The sequence below is a fragment of the Trachemys scripta genome, chromosome 4 (assembly GCF_013100865.1).
Source record: "Trachemys scripta elegans isolate TJP31775 chromosome 4, CAS_Tse_1.0, whole genome shotgun sequence".
In the NCBI taxonomy this organism is placed as follows: domain Eukaryota; kingdom Metazoa; phylum Chordata; order Testudines; family Emydidae; genus Trachemys; species Trachemys scripta.
In genome coordinates, this window is record NC_048301.1 from 54,740,647 (window position 1) to 54,764,594 (window position 23,948).

Genomic DNA, 23,948 nt, shown 5'->3' on the forward strand with positions numbered 1-23,948 from the left:
AGTAACGTCCCTGTACCTCAAACCTGAACTGACCACCATCTGAGGTGGAGATCAGAACCATTTATAATGGTCTATCCCCAGAAACTCATGGATCCAGTCAAACGCCAAAACATCTTTTGGGTAATGCCCCCCCACCAAAAGGCCATGGAATGGAAGATCCAGCAAATCAGTTAAACCAATTATTTGCCTCATTTTGGCATCCACACCCTCCTCATTGCCCCCACAGATCTCCATGGGTCCTTAATAGTCTGAAAGAGAAGAATCAGGAAGGAAGAAAATTTTGTCAATGGAGAAAAACTGGTAGATGTAGGTAAGTTCTAGCATTCCCATCCTACCGGTGATGAGGGTAATATAAGCATCTAGCTCGTCAGACACAAGGAATTCTCAGACTTAACAGCTGTTAGATGGAAAAAGTAAGAATTTTGTCTTCTCTGTGATGGGGTTCTACAGACCCCTCACTGAGGCAGAGAAAAGGCTGCAGCAGTACTGGGCCAGGAAAGCTATGCCCCTCAGGCATGGCTGAGTATGCTCCTGGGGAAAAGGAGCAGTATAAAAAGAGCTCCAGCCACTGAGGCATGGGGGAGGAGAGAAACCTCATAGACTTTAAGGACCATTATGATCGTCTAGTCTGACCTCCTGCACAACGCAAGCCACAGAATCTCAACCACCCATTCCTATAATAAACCCCTAACCTATGTCTGAGCTATTGAACCTCAAATCATGGTTTAAAGACTTCAAGGTGCAGAGAATCCTCCAGCAAGTGACCCAGGCCCCATGCTGCAGAGAAAGGCGAAAACCCTCCAGGGCCTCTGCCAGTCTGACCTGGAGGAAAATTCCTTCCCGACCCCAAATATGGTGATCAGCTAAACCGTGAGCATGTGGGCAAGACTCACCAGCCAGACACCCAGGAAAGAATTCTCTCTAGTAACTCAGATCCCACCTCATCTAAAATCCCATCACAGGCCATTGGGCATATTTACCGCTAATAGTCAAAGATCAATTAATTGCCAAAATTAGGCTATCGCATCATACCATCCTCTCCATGAATTTATCAAGCTTAGTCTTGAAGCCAGATATGTCTTTTGCCCCCACTGCTCCCCTTGGGAGGCTGTACCAGAACTTCACTCCTCTGAGGGTTAGAAACCTTTGTCTAATTTCAAGGCTAAACTTCCTGATGGCCAGTTTATATCCATTTATGCTTGTGTCCACATTGGTACTCAGCTTAAATAATTCCTCTCCCTCCCTGGTATTAATCCCTCTGATATATTTATAGAGAGCAATCATATCTCCCCTCAGCCTTCTTTTGGTTAGGCTAAACAAGCCAAGCTCTTTGAGTCTCCTTTTATAAGACAGGTTTTCCATTACTCCGATCATCCTAGTAGCCCTTCTCTGTACCTGTTCGAATTCATCCTTCTTAAACATAGGAGACCAGAACTGCACACAGTATTCCAGATGAGGTCTCACCAGTGCCTTGTATAACGGTACTAACACCAGATCGTGCCAAAGAAACATCTATAGACGCTCGTGCTCCACACTCTTTACTTCCTCACCCTCGTGTCCCGCCCTGACACAAAGTGGTCAACCTCCTCCTGGCCCTGGCTAAAACGGCCATTTATAAAACCAGGGAGAGGAGGTTGGCTGATGGGTCTTCTGTGACTACGGGGCCTATTTTCGATCCTCCATCTGCTCACACATCCAGGCAGAGTTCCTCTGGGCGGCGTCCACTGGCTCCCTTGACGCCTTCGAGGAGCAGTGGGCGCTGTCTGGGGTTCTCTGCTCGGTGTCCCCGTCAGATTCCCTTCGTTTGACCCTTTGACCTCACTCCCGTCCCTGTTATCTCATTAGCTGTCCCCCCGAATTATTTGGTTTCCAGGCCCCTAGGCTGGGGGGAGGTTCTTTAGCAGTGCCTGCCCACTTCCTGGTTTCCAATAGGATAACGGTACTAACACCTCCTTATCTCTATTAGAAATACCTCGCCTGATACATCACAAGACTGCATTAGCTTTTTTCACAGCCATATCACATTGGCGGCTCATAGTCATCCTGTGATCAACCAATACTCCAAGGTCCTTCTTCTCCTCTGTTACTTCCAACTGATGTGTACCCAGCTTATAAAAAAAATTCTTGTTGTTAATTCCTAAATGCATGACCTTGCACTTTTCACTATTAAATTTCATCCTATTACTATTACTCCAGTTTACAAAGTCATCCAGATCTTCCTGTATGACATCCGGTCCTTCTCTGTATTGGCAATACCTTCTAGCTTTGTGTCATCCGCAAACTTTATTAGCACATTCCCACTTTTTGTGCCAAGGTCAGTAATAAAAAGATTAAATAAGATGTGTCCCAGAACCAGTCCCTGAGGAACTCCACTAGGAACCTCCCTCCAGCCTGACAGTTCACCTTTCAGTATGACCCTTTGTAATCTCCCCTTTAACCATATCCTTATCCACCTTTAAATTTTCATATTGATCCCCATCTTTTCCAATTTAACTAATAATTCCCTATGTGGAACCGTATCACATGCCTTACTGAAATTGAGGTAAATTAGACCCACTGTGTTTCCTTTGTCTAAAAAATCTGTTAACTTCTCAAAGAAGGAGATCAGGTTGGTTTGGCATGATCTACCTTTTGTAAAACCATGTTGTATTTTTTCCCAATTACCTCTGACCTCAATGTCCTTAACTACTTTCTCCTTCAAAAAATTTTCTAAGACCTTGCATACTACAAATGTCAAGCTAACAGGCCTATAGTTACCGGGATCACTTTTTTCCCCTTTCTTACAAATAGAAGCTACGTTAGCAATTCTCCAGTCATACAGTACAACCCCTGAGTTTACTGATTCATTAAAAATGCTTGCTAATGGGCTTGCAATTTCATGTGCCAGTTCCTTTAATATGCTTGGATGAAGATTATCTGGGTCTCTCGATTTAGTCCCATTAAGCTGTTTAAGTTTGGCTTCTACCTCGGATGTGGTAATATCTACCTCCATATCCTCATTCCCATTTGTCATCCTGCCATTATCCCTAAGCTCCTCATTAGCTTCATTAAAGATTGAGGCAAAGTATTTGTTTAGATATTGGGCCACGCCTAGATTATCCTTAACCTCCACTCCATACTCAGTGTTTAGCGGTCCCACTTCTTCTTTCTTTGTTTTCTTCTTCTTTATATGGCTATAGAACCTTTTACTATTGGTTTTAATGCCCTTTGCAAGGTCCAACTCTACATGGCTTTTGGCCTTTCTCACTTTATCCCTACATGTTCTGACCTCAATAAGGTAGCTTTCCTTGCTTATCCCTCCCATCTTCCACTCCTTGTAGGCTTTCTGCTTTTTCTTAATCACCTCTCTGAGATGCTTGGTCTATAACTCCTGCCTATGAATATTTTCCCCTTTCTTGGGATTCAGGCTTCTGATAGTTTCTGCAACTTTGACCTGAAGTAATTCCAGGCCTCCTCCACCTTTAGATCCACAAGTTCTTCAGTCTAATCCGTTGTGCCAGCCTCCATCCTAGAAGTCTATTTCCCTCCCTACTCAGGTGAAGGCCATCCCGAGAGAACAGTTCTCTGTTCATGAATGCCTTCTAGTGGCCATACATCCCAAAGCCCTCCTTATAGCACTACTGCCTGAGCTATCTGTTGATCATCATAATCTGCCATTTCTAGCAGGAGCACTTCCCTAAGAGAGGCAGAAAAAGAGCTCTTACTGAGGAGGTCTAACTGTGAATCTTTCTTCCTCCTCCTTCAAGATATCACCGTAGAGGCAGGGAGAATCCTGTTCAGGGGCACCAGAGGGTTGCATTCATCAGCCCTGAGACTCTGGGAGTTTGGAGCAAAGGACTGTAACATGACAGCAGCCATACCCCAAACTGAGACATTGGATGGGGTAGCAAGTGACCCAAGGGAAGATGAACTAGAGGTGAACCAAGCATAGGCCAGCCCATGCTGTCATACTTTCAGGGCCCTGGACCGGGCAGAGCAGAGGATCTTGGTTCCCCTATCCATCTCAGATTCCCCTACACCTAGCCCTGGGACTGGCAGAGCCAGGGGTTCACCGACAAAGAAGCTGACCCAGTTGAACCCCATCCAGGAATCCCAGACACACTAGGTGAAAAGAGAGACTGTGGCAGCAGGCCCAGACCACTAGGCCTGTTGACCAAACCAGCAACCCCACTATGTCTTCCATAATAGCAGTTGCTGAGTGACTCTTCGTGAGTCACCACCTTAACCAAGAAGAGTTATTCCACACATTTTCAGAATCTAGCACCTCCCTTTTCAACGATATGTCAATGTGTTTTTCAGAAAAAATCAGGAACAAATGGAAGCACTATATGAGAACTGAGCCATTATCTGTGACTCAGATTTTTGCCTTTCTTGGTGTTTCAAGCATCTAGGACTCTTACTAGCAAAATCATCAACATCTGCTTTGATGAGACAGATCTATCATCATTTACTCTAAATCATGCAATTATGTAACCAGTATTTAAGGTATAATCACAACATTCTTCTCCACTATGTAATCACTCTTCTATGAGAAAGCATTTTGAAAAGATCCAAAGGGATATCTTCCACTCCACCTAGATATTTTCAATATTCTGGACTCCTCCCACTCTGTTTTCAAGAACAGAGATGGTGCTGGTGGCACCAATAGATGACCATGGACAAAAGCCATACATCCATACTCAAACAACTGGACCTCTCCACAGTATTTGATACATTCAACCATGATAGTCTGCTGTCCCACCACAGAGACTTGGCAGGATTACGTTGAGATGGCTTAATTACGTGCTGTCAGGCCACACTCATAAAGTTGCAATGAACACCAGCTCCTTCTCTTCTAAAGCTCTTATCCGTTCAGTTTCATGGATCTGTCGTCTCACCAGTCTTGTTAAACCTATTAAGAAGATTGTGAAACAGCACTGACTAAAAATCTAGCAAAAAAATGATATCTAGCTATTAATTTCTTTCATATCAAACACAAACATCACCATCTCCCAGCTATCCAGCATCCTGGCTGTGATGAAGAGCAACTGGCTGCAGTTAAAACATTGGAAGGCTAAAGGAGATGTTGGTTAGGAAAGGCAAGTACTTTGGAAAACTTGCTAGCTATGTAACATCACCTCTTTGGTTGGTTAAAACAGTCCATGGATTTGCTGTCTGTCTGTACGCCTCACTGCCTCTATGAATCCCAATAGTTGTATAGAGCACCTTTTTTACTCCCCATCTATGGCTGGCAGGAAGACAACTAATTCCCCGTCTTATCAGACTTTGAGATGGCCATGGAAATGCATATTTACTTGCTAACTGTGATTCTCTATTTAGATATAAAAAGGCAAACTTTTTAAAATGCTACAATTGATGTAGAATACAAGAGCCTGTCTGGCTTTGCAGCACAAACTTCTGAGAACACATCGCCCAAAGTCAAACTTAATGTTTTGTTCCTCAGGCACTAGTAAGCTAGACACTACAGTCATAGGTGCTGTAAAAAACTCTACAAAAGAAAGCTCTTCAAAGCTCTTCATGGCATTGTCCCAAGTTTCCTGGAAGGAGACCGGCTCATCTTATATGAGCATAACTTCCCACTGGAAAAATTGGTCAACCTCAGGAGTGAAACCTTGTTTGTGCAGGAGATGGGCCTCTCATGGTGACTGGCGCATGGTTTGGAAGTTTGCTCCTGGAAAACACCATGAACTGCAGTGTCTTCGGAGAAAAACGGAAAAGTCACTTCTTTGACATATCCTTCCTACATTGATAGCACAGAACACATCCCCACAAAGGTGACTCCAAAGAGAAAAGGGAGAAATATATATGTGTGTACGGTTCATAATTTTCAACACTGTGTGGTCTTTGTGTTGCTTGTCTGCTCCCTCTCGTACCCCAACATACAGTGCTGAAAAGTTTCTGCTGCAGTAGCTCACCTACGTGCCTCTGCATTCGCCAGTTGTTTCCATCCCCTTTCCTGACACCTAAGAGGGAGAGTAAGGGGGAAATGGGTATAGCTGTACTTCTGTCCTCAGTATTCTGGTTCCTTTTTCATTGAGCAACTGTTTGTACTGGCTTACGTGCATTCAAAGGAATTTTGGAGCACACGGTAATTAAAGTTAAATTGAGAGAATTGTAGGTAAACACTACTGTTTGGTTCTAAGATTTTTGTTTCAAAAAATATTCATTGCAAATGTTTGAAAGATAGATGGTTTACAAGTATACAACTGTGCCTCAAGTATAAGTCATATGGTAGCTTCTTTGACTAATGTAGAACTTTACAAATCTTTGTTATGGTCAGATTTTCGGAGCTTGCATTCATTTTATATTAGTAATGCTTTGTCCCCCTAGCTGTTGAAGGACATATAATTCACTGGATTGAAAGCAAAGCTTCATTTGGTGATGAATGTAGTCACCAGGCCTATCTGCACGACCAGTTCTGGAGCTACTGGAATAGGTAGGTTTCCATTATTTTTCTTCATAGATGAAGAGTACTAAGTTAAAAGCTTATAAGAATTTCTGTAGCTGGAAAAAATGGTGGTAGCTTTTATTTGTGTGTTTTTCATTAAACCATGTGAGTCAAATGTATACTGGGAATCTAACATATTGCAGTTTGGAATCAAAGTTCCTGAATCAACGTAAAATGCATAAATATCTGTTGTTTCAAATTCTCATAATGATTGTCATTTAAAATCATTTATTTCTGTCTTAGAGATATAATTACCGTAGTAGACATTGTAGTTAACTGTTTTGCAAGAGGAACAAAGCATCTCAATTCAATTTCTCCAAGATAAAGAGGGAAATGTTATCGATACTATTTGTGAAGACTTTCAATAGTTGTAAGACAGCCAAGACATCAGATTACAGTGTACCCAGTTCCATCTAGATTGTATTACAAGCAGGCTTCCCAAATCAGGAATTAGATTGTCCAATGACTGCTGTTTATGGCCCTTTTTTCCTTTGTATTCATAAGGAAGTGCATAACACTCTTAGTAGGAAAAGATGGAATAAATAGCTGCATGGGTGTTAGAGAAAAACAATTACTTTATGCTTCACAAAATTTTTAGATGGAGGGGACAACATGTTGTTAGGATAAAAAGATATTTTCTCCTAAAGAATGTTTAGTAAAAGTAGTACAGTAACTCCTCCTAAGTTTACTGGTATGGAACAGTAACTCCTCACTCAATGTTGTAGTTACGTTCTTGAAAAATGCAACTTTAAGTGAAACGATGTTAAGCGAATCCAATTTCCCCATAAGAATTAATATAAATAGGGGGGGTTAGGGTCCAGGGCAGCTTCCGCTACTCTACAAGCCCGGGGGGGGGGGGCGGTTCAACCTTCAGCCCGCCCACTCCACTTCTTCCCCCAAGTCCCCACCCTTACTCGCCTCTTCTCCCCCCCACCTCCTTCCCTCTTTACTTCACTTGCTGCGTCCTGGCTCCTCCCCCCTCCCTCCCCTCCCTTCTAAACGCCGCAAGCCAGCTGATTGCCACATAGGGGAGGGAGGGGGGAGGCGCGCCAAGTCCTCGCTCCTCCCCCCTCCCCTCTCCCTCCTGCCTGGGGCAACCAGCTGGTTTGCCGCGTTCAGGAGGCAGGGGACGGAGGGGGAGCCTGCACGCTGAGTCCTCGCTCCTCCCCCCTTCCTCCTGCCTCCAAAACGCCGCAAGCCAGCTGATTGCCGCGGGCAGGAGGCGGGAGAGGAGGGGGAAGGTGCTGATCCGCAGAGTCTGCCAGTGGGCGGGAGGCACTGGGTAGGGGAGGGGGCCGTAGGGAGGCTGCCAGCTGTAGAGAAAGCAGGCAGCCAAACAACATGAAGCATTGCACAACTTTAAATGAGTATGCTCCCTAATTGATCAGCAATGTAACAACGAAACAACGTTAAGCGGGACGACTTTAAGTGAGTAGCTACTGTACTTGGTTTTCCTTCACTTTTATCCTCACAACAGTCCTCGTCATTAGCAGCTATAATGAGTTAAATTTGCCTTTTGCAATAAAACATACCATTGCAGAAAGGAAGTTGCTATGATTATTTATTTTTGTGCTGTACATGGCATCTGGCCTATTTAGTTTTGGGGTGTAGCAAAACTCTTCAGAATAATTTCTACCTTTTGAGTCTGATGTCACCTGCAGAAGCACCCTTTTACTTAGACCAGTCAACCAACAGATAGTATTTTAGTTTTGTTTTGTATATTTTAACTAGGTACCTGTTCATTTTGACATAGTAAAAATAGTGAGAACAACATTTCTTACTGTGTTGGAAGTTAAGTACATTTAAGGTTGTGTTGCCAAAATTAGGATGATTGGACTTTTTTAACAATAATACTGCTTTGTTTCAGCTTGAAATTATGCTAATACTGAAAATTACTGTAAATATATTTCATTGTGCTATACTTTCAGTTCATCTGAAGAAATCTAGAAGTCCCATTACCCAGTCTAGGGTTGATTATTCTGTGAAGTAAGAATGTAATGCCACCTTGATTAAAGAAACTGGACAGACTCTATTGTTACTTTGTGTAAGGACTGTAACAATCAGTTATAGCCACATTAGTAGACACTACTGCAGTACACTAACAAGTACATAGATATCAACAAGAGACAGATTAAATAATAATTAGTATGTGTACTGTGGATGACTTAATGCAAGTACATATAAAGTCAAATATAACAATTTACTTTTTCCATCGTTTGCAAGCCTGGATACTGCATCTCTAGACTCTGTAATACAATTTCTGGAGAGTCCCAGGGGAAAACTTGACACTGTTATTAGCTGAAGTAACTTTACTATATATGAAGAAGACACTAGCAAAATGTCGTCTTTGACACTGATATTAGAATAATGATAATTCCACATAATGAGAGAGAAGCATTTCTTCTTCTCTGTTTGAATATGAATAGCAAGTCTTCCCTCCAATGAATTCTTTTTCCCCTTTAATTGTAATCTAAATGTAATCTCTAGTCCTGTGCTTATATGTAAAAAGAGAACATGAATAAATAAGAACAAATTTCCTGTAAGTATTTTTAAAGTAATATCTACACTTTTGAAATGTAAATTGACATTCATTTATAATTAATACGTTAAGCCTGATATTAAATCACCTGTTTACATCTATAATCATAATGGTAAAATGAAAATAATCTTTAAAGCCCTTGTGGCTTGTTAGGTTACAGAGACTCACCTCGAGACTGTCACTTGATGAGGTGGGATATCACTGAGAACAACCCTCCTGCCAGAACAGGCGCCCCTCCGCTCCTGTCTTGCTGAGTTAGACACTCCAGTCAGCTCCAGCAGAGACCCAGAGGTTGGGCCATGCCTCTCTGCAGTTCACTGAAACTGAGATTCACTCAGCCCAGGGGCTTCTCAGTTAACAGGGACTTTCCCAGTGTTCAGCCTTTCTGGGAGCCTGAACCCCAAGTAAATCTGTTTTACTCTGTATAAAGCTTATATAGGGTAAATTCATAAATTGTCTGCCCTCTTTTACACTGATAGAGAGATGCACAGCTGTTTGCTCTCCCAGGTATTAATCACTTTCTCTGGGTTTATTAATAAACAGAAGTGATTTTATTAAGTTTAAAAGTAGGATTTAAGTGGTTTCAAGTAATAACAGACAGAACAAAGTAAGTCACCAAGCAAAATAAAGCAAAAACATGCAAGTCTAAGCCTATACATTAAGAAACTGATTACAGGTAATATCTCACCCTCAGATAAGCTTCTTTCACAGACTAGACTCCTTCCTAGTCTGGGCCCAATTTTTTCCCCTGGTACAGTGCTTCTTAGTTTCAGCAGACATCTCAGGTGGTAAGCAGGGTTTTTCTCATTACTGGCAGCCCCTTTTGTCCTGTTCCACCCCCTTTTATAGCTTTGGCACAAGGCAGGAATCTTTTCTCTCTCTGGGACCCAACCCCTCCTTCTAAATGGATTTAAGATGGATTTCATTATCATTTCATTTCATTATCAGGTGACATGGCCACATGTCGCTGTAAGTCCCCTAGTCTCCATTCCCCATGGGCTGGCCCACAGATACACAGGAAGGCTTTCAAGTAACTAAGGCCATTTAACACTGATTGTTTCTGGAGCACCCTTAATAGCCTCCACTTAATATGTTTACATCAGTGATACAAGTTTATATCTTATTCTCCTAACTCCAGATATAGATATAATACATGCAAACAAATAGGATGAACACACTTAGTAGATTACAAGCTTTCTAATGACACCATACAAGGGGTATTTAGCGTAAAGCATATTCCAGTTGTCATATTCATAAGCATATTTCCATAAAGCATATGGAGTGCAACGTCCCACCGATGGAACCAAAAAGTGTGTTTGATAAGAAAGGTAGAAATTTATAGGATTCAGTTCAGATCACATACCATTTAGTATTTGTTTTTTGTTTCATGGATTAGAAATTGACTATCAGGATTTATCACACAAGAAAAAACTGGAAATTGGAACATCAGAATGATAATCCTTTTTTCTACTAAGTTGTTTGAAAGAGCTTGACATCTGTTCATCCAAAGAATGTTTAAGTAATAATTTTATCAGTTTGGTTGAAGTAAAGGAAAATCATTTTGCGAGTATGTTGAAATCATGCATTTTTATAAGAGCATCACTAGTCTCCAATAGTATGTGGGCTTAGAAGGTTGTACCAGTGAGTTGAAACCTAGTGGTTTGACAACCAGATTTAGAGGAAACCTTGGGAGTTGCATTTGTCAAGTAGCTAGGAAAACTGTTCATGCATACCCAGTATCCAAAGCTTCATTGGCAGCCCAAACATAAAGAACTGAAAGGTCATTCTTCTTCCTGCAGTATGATGGTTTGTTGACATATTTTGACACACTGGTACAATGCTGAAAGGTTTTGACCTTACTGCAACACTGGGAGACTTAGGGTCAGTTTAGCTATCTGACGCTTGTAGAATTTCACACATGCTAGAATTTGTTTTTTGTTTGTTTGTTTTTTGTTGGTTTGTTGTTGGATTTTTTGTTTTGGTTTTTTTGGGCTCCTCTGTCAGAATTAGTAAACTAGTTTTAGAAAATCGACATGAATGGTCTTAGAGTTTATGATCACTTTTTATTATTCAACCAAATTATCCTTGTCTAAACAGAAAATATTGTACATTCAACAATTTACGACTCAAACATTCTTTTTATAAGAGTAATTAATTTAGTTTTCATAAAGTCTGTCAATTTTAATAGCAAGAAGTGAAGATAGTCTTATTAGTAGACACAAAAAAAGCATTTCTAAACTAAAAGGAGAGCCAGTTGTTTAAAATTGTCTGTTAACCAGTGCACCAGCTTTGTAAAGAAATCAAGAATATCAGTACTGTCCTTTTGATCATACAAAATAATCAATATGTGCACACAAACATACATGTGCATTTTATAAAAGGGAAGATCCCACATGTACCTTATTTTCAACAACGTTATACATAAATCCTTGTTGTGGCCATATTGTTTAATGAGATTTACAAAAATATCAACACATATTCTGACTAATCATATAGTTTGTGCAAATAATTTGTTCAAAACAAGTAGCCCAAAATAATTTGTTTCAGTGTTTGGGCAATAGTCTTATCCTTAACAAGATGATTTAGAGTGTTGGACATGTGGTTTCACTGAGAAATATCTACATCTTGTGTTGACAACTACTACAGTTGTATTAATTTCCAGGATCATTTTAGATTGTTTCACTGTGTATCAAAAATCACTTGTGCATTGCCAAAGCAAAGAGGGAACAAATCCACATAACATTTAGATTAAAATTTAAATGTGAATGATAAATGTCAATTAAACATGAATTACAATGTATTTTTCCATATAAAATGTTTTATAGCTATATCTCAAATTAGGATTTTCATTATAAATGGATTAGAACCTATCCTCCTTTGACTGCTGGATTATTGCATTCTCAGCTTTTACAGTAGTATACAGGGCACTATATATCTTTGTTTGAATTATTTTTCTTTATATTTTTCTCCACTCTTTCAGATATTGTTATGTCACTGGAGACTATCACATAGTCCAGATAGAGCTCTTTCAGCTTCCACATACATTACCGCAAGGCTTCAGCTCCAATTTCCCTGGTATTTCTCATTCAGATTAGACAAGCATCTAAGTTTATGTACGATATGAGCTGACAGCATAGATCCTGCTATGTTTGCCAAAGGCCTGGTCACAGACACTCCACTATGTCAAAGAATGTCAGTCCTCACAGACCTTACCTTTCAGAACTCCTTGTAATTTTTAATTGACATTTACATCTGACATTTTCAATGTATTTCTTATTGTTGAGTCTTTATCTACCTAGGAATATCTTTAAAAAACTTCTGTAAACTATTACATCATATATTTTAATTTAACAAGGCCAGGTTGCTTGCTGAAACTCAAGAATAACTAAATTTACTCCCTCCCCCCCCCCCGCCATGTAATTCTGTAATTGCTCTTCTAATCCATTTGAAGTGACAATTGGGCAGGGTATTGAGAATGTGGAAGGAGCATTAACTTGTAGTATAAATGTACAAAACATAATTGTGTTTATTGTTGGCCTCCCTCTGTGTGCAATAAAGATACGATAATCTTCTGAAAAATTGTGTATACTACTACACACATACATAAACAGAACACTTTAAATAAAACAAAGCTTAGAATATGCAGTGTACTTGCATATTGTATAATGTGGTGTATTTTCTCAAAAACTGAAACTTTTTCATTTTAGTTTCAAAGATGAAAAACTTAATATATTAATATAAGTATAATTATCCATCTACTAGAATTTAGAATAAGGAAGTACAGTTGATAATAAATGTCAAAAAGCACAGAACTAACAGAAGCATTTTGTCACAAATAATGCTGCTTTTCCTCTAATTAGTTAATTTACATTTTACAAATTAAGGACAAAATTCAGACAGAAAATAATCTAGTAGTATATCATAGCTTTACTGACCTGTATTTGTATCTGCCAAATTTAAGTTAATTAGAAATGTAGATGCTGTTTGTTTTATCTGTCAAAAAGCTCATCTTACCCCCCCAAAAAAAAAATCAAGACACACTTTTCTCCCCAACATTTATCATCTAAATAATAGTCTTGCCAAGATGGCAGCCTCATAATAAACTCTTTTCAGTGGAGTGATGGGTAATGAAGCTTGCTTGTGAAGGCAGCGAAAAATGTTGTCTAGCCAAATGTGTGAATATGATGGCTAGAGAATCAGTGGACTTTCTCAGTCATCAATCTTTTTAGTAGCCTCTTATACATCTGAATATTTTGATAGATGATCTAATAATTGAGTTATCTATCTTTCTAACTATCAGAGTTGCATAAAAATTATTCTCACATGCTACTGAATATTAAATATATTAGGCTTTCAATAAATTTTTCAAAAAAGGGCCAAAAGGTGGAAGAATTTTCTTATAAACACATCTTTATGTATTAATATTCAATGACTATATCTGGAGTATAAAATTACTTGTATTAATATAAGAAAAAAAGTAAATAAAGTCAAAAGCCAATTACAGACAGAACTCTCTCACAGGAAGTAAACAAAGTGAAAATGAGAGGCTGAGTGGATTTGAAAAATTTAAGTATAGCTTGAGATGTAAAATGAAGTTTGTTTGTTGGTCTGTGCCTGGCTAAAGGATAGCAGTCTCATTTAATGTTACACAAATTCCCTGTGCCTTGGAGATCTTTGCTTAGGAGCAGATAAATATAGTGTCAGTATGGACTTCAAATTACCTTTCAGTCTTTTTGAGAGTGGTTCTTCCAGGTTAAAGATGAGGAAACTGAGATGTATGTATAGAAGATGCCTGCATTATGGTGTACCCTGGGAGGTAATATGCAGTGTGGGGACTTCTTGTTTCTTAAACACAAGAAACTGCCTTCACAGAGCTACAATTATCTATTTTAGGTTGGAGAAGTCAGTTGAGATTTTTGCATTAAGCACCTCAACATCTCTATAACAAGTAATTCCTTTTAAGGTGCCAAGACAAGATTTTTTTTTTTTTAAGACCCTTTAAAAGTTAGGGAAAATAGAATTAGATCATTGAAACGTGTTATGATGTGGAAATTGGTCTTTAATGGGTCAGCTGAAGATCATAATTTTAATAATAGCAAAAAATGTTAATGCTCTCATCACAGCAAAGAAAATCCCTTCTATTGTGTTACTTTTATTCAAATAGCAGCAATGTGGTTTATGTTGAAGGACACTCAGATGAGCAGTTTAGACCTTAATTTTCAATAGTTTATAAAATGGACCTTCTTTTAATAAATCCTTCACGATTGCTTTACTGTACTAAATATTAGGGACCTGATATCTAATTGGGTATATTAGGTTGCTGGCAGAGATCATATCAATCATACCAGATCAGAATTTAAGTATTGTGTTTATTGTAAATCTCATAAACAAAACTGTGATTACAGTACTGCATAGCTTGTGTGAACAGATTTGATTATGCATAAAACCTGCAGTGCAGTGACTTTTTCCTTTTGTCACTCCAATTCTGAGTGACTTTTCATCTAAGTTTCTCAGAACACCACACGGGTAAGATACAGTGGATATATGTTTCCATGCAATAGGAGATACCTGATTAGTTCTCTAACTCTCTACCTTAGGTTTTTCTATTGAACCTGTAGCTATCATATCTAAATACTTCCTGTTCTTAGGCAAGTCCCTGAGATGCTGGCCACTGAAGGTAGGAAACTATGTCCATGATTCAGCAAGATATTTAAGCATAGACTCATAGACTTTAAGGTCAGAAGGGACCATTATGATCATCTGGTCTGACCCCCTGCATGCTGCAGGCCACATGACCCTTCCCTGGACTCTGCCATTGAAGTCCCCAATCCTGTGTTTTAGTGACCTCAATCGGCAGAGACCCTCCTGCTAGTGATCCCTGCCCCATGCTGCGGAGGAAGGCGAAAAACCTCCAGAGGCTCAGCCAATCTACCCTGGAGGAAAATTCCTTCCCGACCCCAAATATGGCGATCAGTACTACCCCGAGCATGTAGGCAAGAGTCTCTAGCCTGGCCCTTGTTGGCCATTATGCTATTTACGTACCATTTCTTGGTTTTCCTTGGCTACTATGTTTTACCATTAAACCATTCCCCCCATAAACTTATCTAACTTAATCTTAAAACCAGACAGGTCCGTCGCCCCCACCGTTTCCCTCGGAAGGCCGTTCCAATATTTCACCCCTCTGACGGTCAGAAACCTTCGTCTAATTTCAAGCCTGAACTTCCCCACGGCCAGTTTATATCCATTCGTTCTCGTGTCCACATTAGTACTAAGCTGGAATAATTCCTCTCCCTCCCTTGTATTTATCCCTCTGATATATTTAAAGATAGCAATCATATCCCCCCTCAGCCTTCGCTTTGTCAGACTAAACAACCCAAGCTCCTCTAATCTCTTTTCATACGACAGGTTTTCCATTCCTCTGATCATCCTAGTCGCCCTTCTTTGCACCCGTTCCAATTTGAGTTCATCTTTTTTAAACATGGGAGACCAGAACTGCACACAGTACTCCAAATGAGGTCTCACCAGGGCCTTATATAACGGAAGCAGGACCTCCTTATCCCTACTAGATATACCTCGCCTAATACATCCCAAGACCGCATTGGCTTTTTTCACCGCCACGTCACATTGTCGACTCATAGTCATCCTGCAGTCTACAAGGACCCCTAGGTCCTTCTCCTCTTCCGTTACTTCTAGCCAATGCGTCCCCATCTTGTAACTAAAATTGTTATTAGTCATCCCCAAGTGCATCACCTTACACTTTTCACTATTAAATTTCATCTTATTTCTGATACTCCAATTCACAAGCTCATTCAAGTCTCCCTGCAGAATATCCCTATCCTCCTCCGAATTTGCAACTCCTCACACCTTCGTATCATCCGCAAACATATGTAGTACATAACAGTCCTCTCATTGATTTCAGTGCGGTTACTCACATAGTTAGTTAGATATGTACTTAAGTACCTTGCTGAATCAGGGTCTATATCTCTGAGAGAGAGTGAGGGGATGGGGATATAGGTTAATACATTTTATATATGAGTAAAATGGCGCACAGAAGTTTAAATGACTTGCTGAGTGTCACCAGACTTTGCAAGAGCTGGGAACTGAGCCCTGAATTCTGACTCCCAGTCCCCTTCTCTGACCATCATCATACCATTTTCAGAAGTTGTATTTGTGCTCAAGTACACATTTATATTTACACCATGTAACCATAAAGAAATGTAAAATTTAGCGCACACACTACGCAAGTGTCGCTAAAACCCAGAAATATGTCAATAAAACCAAGTTATAATAAGTTAGAATTATTTACATTATTCTGAGTGGAACTTATGTAACTACATAAGAGACTAAAATTGTTTATCCATAATAAAAATATTTGAATTATTCAAAGCTTCTCTTGTTTTCTTGACTAACTCTGGTTTCTTTTGACTTTATGTAAAATAATAATTTTAATTATTGCTTATTTATGAACATAGAAATTTCTAAACATATATATATATATATATACACACACACACACACATACCCACACGTGTATACACATAAACGTTTTTAGATTGGCAATAGTTCTTTTGGACTAGTCTTTTCTTTTTTTTAATCAAGAGTAGCAAATATCTGTGTTCTTTTTGGTTTGTCTTTGATTAGCATGGCCTCATCCATCACTAGTCTTTGATATGAACAACAAGAAGTCATGTCCTTTTTGTTTTAAATGATAAATATGACTTTGTCATGAATATTCATATGCATTCCAGGATTTACATCTGAATTGTCAAAAAGTAACTGCATAGCTTCTGTGATGTGTGACATTATTAGTGAAATAAAGTTTTTTAATTTGTCATGGATAGGCCTTAGACACTGACGTTACAAGGCTGTGTTAGCTATGATGCTGAAGAAAAGTTGTCCTTCGCCCACTGTTTTTCTAAGATTTCTCGTTTGTCAACAAGAGGCAATCTGCCGCGGGAGGGTCTCTGCAGATATTCCTATTTGCGTGGTCTGAGCCTGTCTCTTCAGGTTTCATTGTTTAGGTCTGATGTCTAGTTAGTTCTTATCAAAACTAATACCATCTGAAGTACCAGGCTTCCAGTGGTCACACAACCAACATCAAGATTTCTTCAGTCTGACTATTATTATTAAAGACAGTATCTCTTTAAACTTGAGCTTTGTTTCAACGTCTGTATCAATTAAATCTTGTAAATGTATTTCTTTGAAGGATTCACTCTGTGTGTGTGTGTGTGTGTCTGTGTGTAATATCTGAATTATATAAAGTATTACACATTTGTAATTATAAATTATGAAAATACATATTTTGAGCCTGACAATTTAAGGCATTTAATTCCCTTTTATTTTAGTTCAGAAGAAGTTTAGTGAAAGTTCCCATGAAAAAGGCTGTGCATTCCCATAATAACTGGGTCCATGATGAAAATTAGCTTATATCCCTAGAGGTTAGGATTGTAGTCTTGTTTGATTTCTTTATGTTCTGGCTTTTCAAATAGGTAACAGAGTTCATCAATTTAATTTAAAATTTCTAATTAGAATTTAAAACCAGGATAAGTAAAAGAAAATTATTCTTCTGACTTCCAATTACTAAGTGTTGTGTATCTTTATATGGATTTTACCTCTTATGCGTATGATTTTTAAATTACAAACAGTCTGTTTCCTAATTTTGCTGAACATTGCTGAGTGCAGCAGAAAGCATGCTTTCATTTATTTGCTTCAGAAGGAAAACTGTTTTGTACCCTTGAAATACAGCCCTGCACATTAATTGAGATTTTTGTCCTATAGTGAGTGAGAGTTTTTGAGACACTGAAGCTCTAACCCAACTTGAAGAAGGCAATGATGGCAGTGAGCTTCTGTCCAGAGTTAATCAGCTGCAGAATTTGTAAATTTCATATGTGTCAAAGTTGAAAATGTTAGCACTCTAATAGAAGCTTGAAAAGGTTAGATCTGATAAAAGCCGTCAGCAGTTAAAGAAAGTGATTTATGGGACTGTAATGACACAAAATGCCTCATTTATCACTCATCTATAGATAGGTTAAGGTTTCTGTGTCATACTTTAAAAACTTGACCACTTAGAATTGTCAAAATAGGTACATAATTGCCCATCATACATTTCAGTTTGAATTTCCTTCACTTGAATTTTGGTAATTTTATATCCGATTACTGTTGTACTTTTCATATTATTCCTTTTAAAGTCATTCATATTTCATATTTGTTTCAAACTGTATGGTCACTGATCTGTTAGAACTTTTATTAGCTAAATCTGTTGATCTGAGTACTATCCAAATCTTGTTGATTTACATTTTCATTTGACCTAACTTATTTTCTTTTCAGTTAACATTTCATTTTCATTTGTCTACTAATTTCCGTCAAGAGTTTACAGATCTAATTCATTCTGTATACTTCCCCTTAAAACTATAGCACAAGATTTAAATGTGACAGTTATTAATATGTTTACAGTTCCAGCAATTTAAGTTATTGTTTAGCTCCACACAAATTAAATTTAATCAAAAACTACCAGTCCTGTTAAATGATCCTAAAAACAAAATATAAAAATGTTAGCAGAAATAATAAATGTACTTTTTCTTGACCAGATTTATTGAGAATACCAGCTAGCATTTTTCCTATACACTTTAAAAAATGAAATTAAAGTCAAAATATCAAATTTCAAATTTGTAGACTGTTTTTTCTTAGTGTTTACAGTTTTGTCAGAATGATGGTGAGCAAATACAAACAAAGATAAGAATTTATTAGAAAGCCATACAGAAGACTACATTTAGAAAGTGCAGTAGTTATTTGAAAGACAAAGCTAATATTGTCAGTTGGATTCAGAAGGACATAATATAAAAATTAAATTTACACTTGTATAAAAAATTAAGAAAAAAAGTTACCTATCTCTTTCAAGTATAAAATCAAGCAGGGATAAAAGGACAGTCCAAACTGAATAACTTATTCATTTATTTTATAGAACAAAAAAATAAACTTACATTTTTGTCATCTTCGACAATTTATGACCCCAGTTGTACAGTATTCTGTTTGTTCAGCGATGACCTTCCAGGTTCGATTTAAAAAGAAGTCAGAAGCATTTGTCATGTCTGCTCGATCTTGTCCAGAGGTACCTATTATAATTGTAAAGGACTAATAAGGTTGTTCATAATACAACATGCTGACAACTTTTTAAAAATTATTTTTCTTATTCTCATCTGTCTTAAGAAAAAACATAACTTAGTACAACATATCTTTTAACATTTGATGAGACAACAACATAAAGAACTTCTGCCACAGAAACTAGATTTACTTGTAAGGGATATGCTGTATGACCAGCTAGTCTCAAATTCATATTGAATATTTCCTAAAGCATTTCTGTAGCTAAGATACACTTTATACTTTACATCTTGTATATAATTGCTATATAGAAATGTTTTGACCGTATACATGCTGAATTCCTTTCATAATGCAAAAGAAACTTCTTAATAATATGTTTCTGTCAAAAAGGGTGCAGTACATTAATATAAGAATACTTCAGTTTAAAAAAACTGCAGTTTAAGAAATTTCTGTTAGTTTTATCTGTTATAACATTTTATAAAGCATATGTCTGTTGCTCTAAATGTATAATGGCAAATATTTATTATAATACATTTACCAGATTTATTGTAATTACCATATGGTAATTCCTTCAATCCACATATTGTCCTCCTCACACCTCTCCCTCCATTTTCTTTATAGTGCAAAAAAACACTATTAAAAACTAAAATATTACTGACAAATGTGTGTTTGATATAAATGTTTACCTTTCTTGTAGGATAGCTACCAATGTGGTAGTATTGTCAAACTACCAGAGATCATTTAAATATATTAATACAGCCAAACAAAATGTTTTCAGTCCATGCATTCTGTAAATTCATTATGTGATTTCAAGAGGGTTTTTTTGTTGTGTTTTTTATATTTACCATTGAGACAAATTTATGTTGCATATATTTGTGGTTGCTAAACTCAAAATTGTCTCAGTTCATGATTTTTTACAGTGTGCTCTCTTAACTGCTATGAAGAAATGTATTTAAATGCCTTAATTACAGGGCAGGAAGAAGAGAAAGCACAAGTCTCTTAGCATATGATCTTTCAATTGTTCACTAAAGGATAAAGAGAGCATTCAAGCGTGGTTTAGATAACTGTCAGCAATAATAAAATGCAAGGTAGTTTGTAGAGCCTTTAAAGACCTTTCAGAGAAATAGATTTAATTAAAAAGTAAAATAGACTTTTTGTTTCAAAGAAATTTAAAGTGTTATAAAATTTCATAATGTTAATACATTCCCAAGGATGAGGAAAATTCTGATGTGAAACTATTGTTTGAGTCACAGAACAGTGAATCATATATTTAATTTTCTTTAGCTTTTAATTTAAGAGCTATATGTAATACATTAGAGTACATTTTTTTTATTTAAAGAATTAGAATTATTTGACTTTTTCTGTAATTTTGAAAATAAATCTGCTGCCCGATTAGGTTTATCATCTCAAAAATTAGGTGAACAATTAACTTGGTAATATAAAGGTGTCTTACTACAATTAAACGCAAAAATGGTCAGCATAATTTAAGACATTTTGTTCACAGCAATGAAAGTGTGTGGGAGTGTACACACTAGATGCATTTATTAACCAGAGGTATCTAGATAGGGTATTATGTATTTATATTTAAGAGTGTATTCCAAGTATTAATATTTTCCCTCTTGAATGAAGTACCTTATGTTTACCAATAATATTTTCACTTATGTCAAAAATGGTGAAAGCTCGTGTTTTTCTTTGAAATTAGTCAAAAAGCTTAATTAGTACTGTATCTGAGAGCTGCATTGAACTAGATTGCTTTTAGCAAACTAGTTGTTTGTAAATAACTCTGACTTGTTCTCCTTTTAGAGCTAGGATCCCTTGCTCAGTCTGATCCTTTCCTGTGAAGATTTTTGTAAGTTCAATTTGCTCGAACCCTACTGCATAGACATCATTTATATTGACCAGTTGTTTTGTCATAGCACCAAATTGTTCTATGTGCAAGTTTTCTGTCTTTTAGTGAACTTTCTCTTACAGATAAAACAACTTCATGGAAGTGCATTTTCAACAAATGTCTACACTTCGTTGAGAAACTCTTCTTTCTGCCAGTTTTATAGTTGTAAGTGCTGGCTCAGGAACAATCCAAAATGTATTAATAACAAACAAAATTACTTTAAAATAACATTGGAGGTCTTGCTAAATCCTCTAAGAAATTAAGTTGGGATTCTTAATTCACAGCATTTTTCACATCTGTGAGTGGCAGACCATGTGACTAGAAGAACATTTACTATTCCGGAAACTGTTGGTACTTATGTTGATTTTAATTTTTAATATTCAAGAGCCCTGTGTTTCTCTTCAGCACAAAAACTTGCAGGGCATGGGAATGCTGTCTGAAAAAATGCTTTTATTTGATGGTGATAAAATTTATCACATGCTGCCCTGAAGTGAATGGCATTGGCAGGATTGTGGCGGGGCAGATGGCACAACCTCTGTTTCACACATTAGGCGGTGACCTATGGGACAAGATAAACAACATCCTGCTGAACGTTGTCTAAACATGAGATGTTGCTCTGTTCTGTATGTAGCCTACCACGCTCCTCATTACTGTGCATTCAAAGGGTGGTTGGGCATGGCAGCTCTCTCACTTTTCTAAGACGTCACAGAGCTTAAGGCCAGAAAGGACCACCAGATTATCCCCTCTGACCTCTTGTATATCACAGGTCACTAACACCATCCAGTACCCGTACACTAAACTAGTGGTTTTCAAAGCCGGTCTGCTGCTTGTTCAGGGAAAGCCCCTGGCGGGCCGGGCTGGTTTGTTTACCTGCCGCGTCCGCAGGTTTGGCCGATCGCGGCTCCCCCTGGCCGCGGTTCGCCGCTCCTGGCCAATGGGGACTGCGGGGAGCGGCGCAGGCCGAGGGATGCGGTCGGCCAAACCTGCGGACGCGGCACGTAAACAAACCGGCCCGGCCCTCCAGGGGCTTTCCCTGAACAAGCGGCAGACCGGCTTTGAGAACCACTGCACTAAACCCAATAGCCAAAACTAGACCAAAGCTTTACAGTCAAAAGGAAACTAGACTGTTACATGCCATCAGGAGAGAATAGGAGGGCCCATGGTGCATTAGTGAAATGCTTAAGTGAGATATACCCCGATAATGTAGAGTACAAGTAGCATAAATCTTAAACCTTTTTCTGCATACGGTATGCAGATTTCAGAGGAGAACATGTCACCCATAGTACCGATGCCAGACTATGCCTCTCGTTTAGCAACTAACGGCCCTTCTGTGCTATGCTGTTGTGGGAGAAATTGCTTCTCTTTTCCTCCATGCTGCCTCTCTCCTCTGTTTCCACGAGATTGCTATGGTTTTATTCCCCTTTTGTAGGACCCATAACACTCAAGTCGAAGTCTTGAAGTGTGTGTGTGTGTGTGTGTGTGTGTGTGTGTGTACACACAATGGTCTTTATTTCCTCCCTTAAACTGTTTTGTAGTTTGATTTATGCTGTTAGCATTGCTGTGAGACACCCAAGGGATGACGATTGTATTTCAGTGGTAATTTTTGTATGTGCACAGGTGTGTAAGAATGAAAACTGGCTACAATAAAATATATAAATCTAAATTGACGTTATTCTAACAGGTGTTTAATTTCCTCCTCCCACCACATCCCTTTGGTTCAAGTCCACACACATTCGTCCTTACCCTTGGTATCAGGGAGCTTCAATAGTTCTTACCCCTTGTCAGAAGAGAGAGGTCTGCTCCATCTTCCTCAATGGGCTGGAAGGGGAGCCCAGGCCCTCCCACTCTATTGGGTTTCAGTCCAGAGACCTTTGAATAGACAATCAAGGCCTTACTACACAGATTGCTACCTCCTTGAATCACTTCTCACCTTGCTCTGTCTTGGGCCTTTGCATCAGCCTCTCTCTAGTGTGTCATCCCTGCTTTCTTTAAGCATCTAGACTCACTGCAGAGCTTAGCAGCTGGTTCTGCTTCAGGAGAGTTTTTCCTATTCCTCTGGCAGGACAATCCCTGACTCAGCCAGGAGTCTTCCTGATTCTTACAGGCCCATCCGCCGGCATGCAGAATCCTGACCAGACTCATTTTCTGACACTTTGCTTCCCAACTGCCTTGGGCTCCATGTTGCAGGCCTACTGTCCTTCAGGGAGGCTCTGTCTGCCAGCAGTCCAACACATTTTCCACATTCCAGCCAGGCATCTCCCACTTAGTGAGAGCCAAAGATAAGCTCTCCTTGCCCTTTGAACTTCTCCTTCCAGGCTCAACACCTACTGCAGGTGCAGCAGGGAAAGGCTGATTGTGCCCAGAGGCTCTCATTAACCCCTTCAGGCATTTTAAAAATGCATTCTCACACTGTACTCTGCAGCTGCTCCAAAGAAGCCTTCACAGTTATGTTGAACTCATACTAAAAATAATAAGCCTTTATATCACAGATTCAGAGTATAAAATGCTTGTGTTGGGCATCCTTACTGCACATATTCATTTGTCCTTTTTTTTTTTTTTTTTTAACTTTTGGTAAATGAGCCAAAGATTGTGATAGGCACATATTGTATAAAACCTAAATTAAATAATTTCACACAATACACTGGATCCAATCCTATCTCATTAGCATAAATAGTAGTGTAATATAAATTAGGCCCTGTTCATTCAATGACTTACACACCTCTTTAATAGAAGTACATACATAAATTTTTGAATGATCAGAGTCTTATACTGTAATTTTTGGGGGACACTTGTATGGTATCTATCACAATGGAGCCTTGATCCTGGTTAGGGCCTTTAGGTGCAAATAATAATCAGAGCAGGAGTAAGCCCAGTATAATGGTTTTGAGACTCTTCTTTGTGTTCTATGGATCATTAATTCTTGGCAACAATGTTTCAGTACACAGAGTAGACATTGGACAGGTTAGCTTATTGTG

The 23,948-nt window shown here is 38.5% G+C and overlaps 1 protein-coding gene across 8 annotated transcripts in view; it reads left to right on the top strand.

Moving 5' to 3' along the window:
- The window catches only part of CDIN1 (CDAN1 interacting nuclease 1), a 173,807-nt gene that overhangs the window by 87,476 nt on the left and 62,383 nt on the right, over positions 1–23,948 (top strand). For 3 of the 8 annotated variants that reach the window (XR_004645507.1, XM_034768938.1, XM_034768936.1), the window contains exon 10: positions 6,331–6,436. Coding sequence is in view for 5 of the 8 variants with exons in the window: in XM_034768938.1 (XP_034624829.1) it covers positions 6,331–6,436 (106 nt within the window). In the remaining 3 variants the exon portion in view is untranslated. Of the gene's footprint in view, positions 1–226; positions 311–6,330; positions 6,437–8,376; positions 9,211–11,967; positions 13,005–20,888; positions 20,935–23,948 lie in introns of those variants that run through there. The other 5 variants (XR_004645508.1, XR_004645509.1, XM_034768937.1 and 2 more) reach the window with 5 other exon arrangements.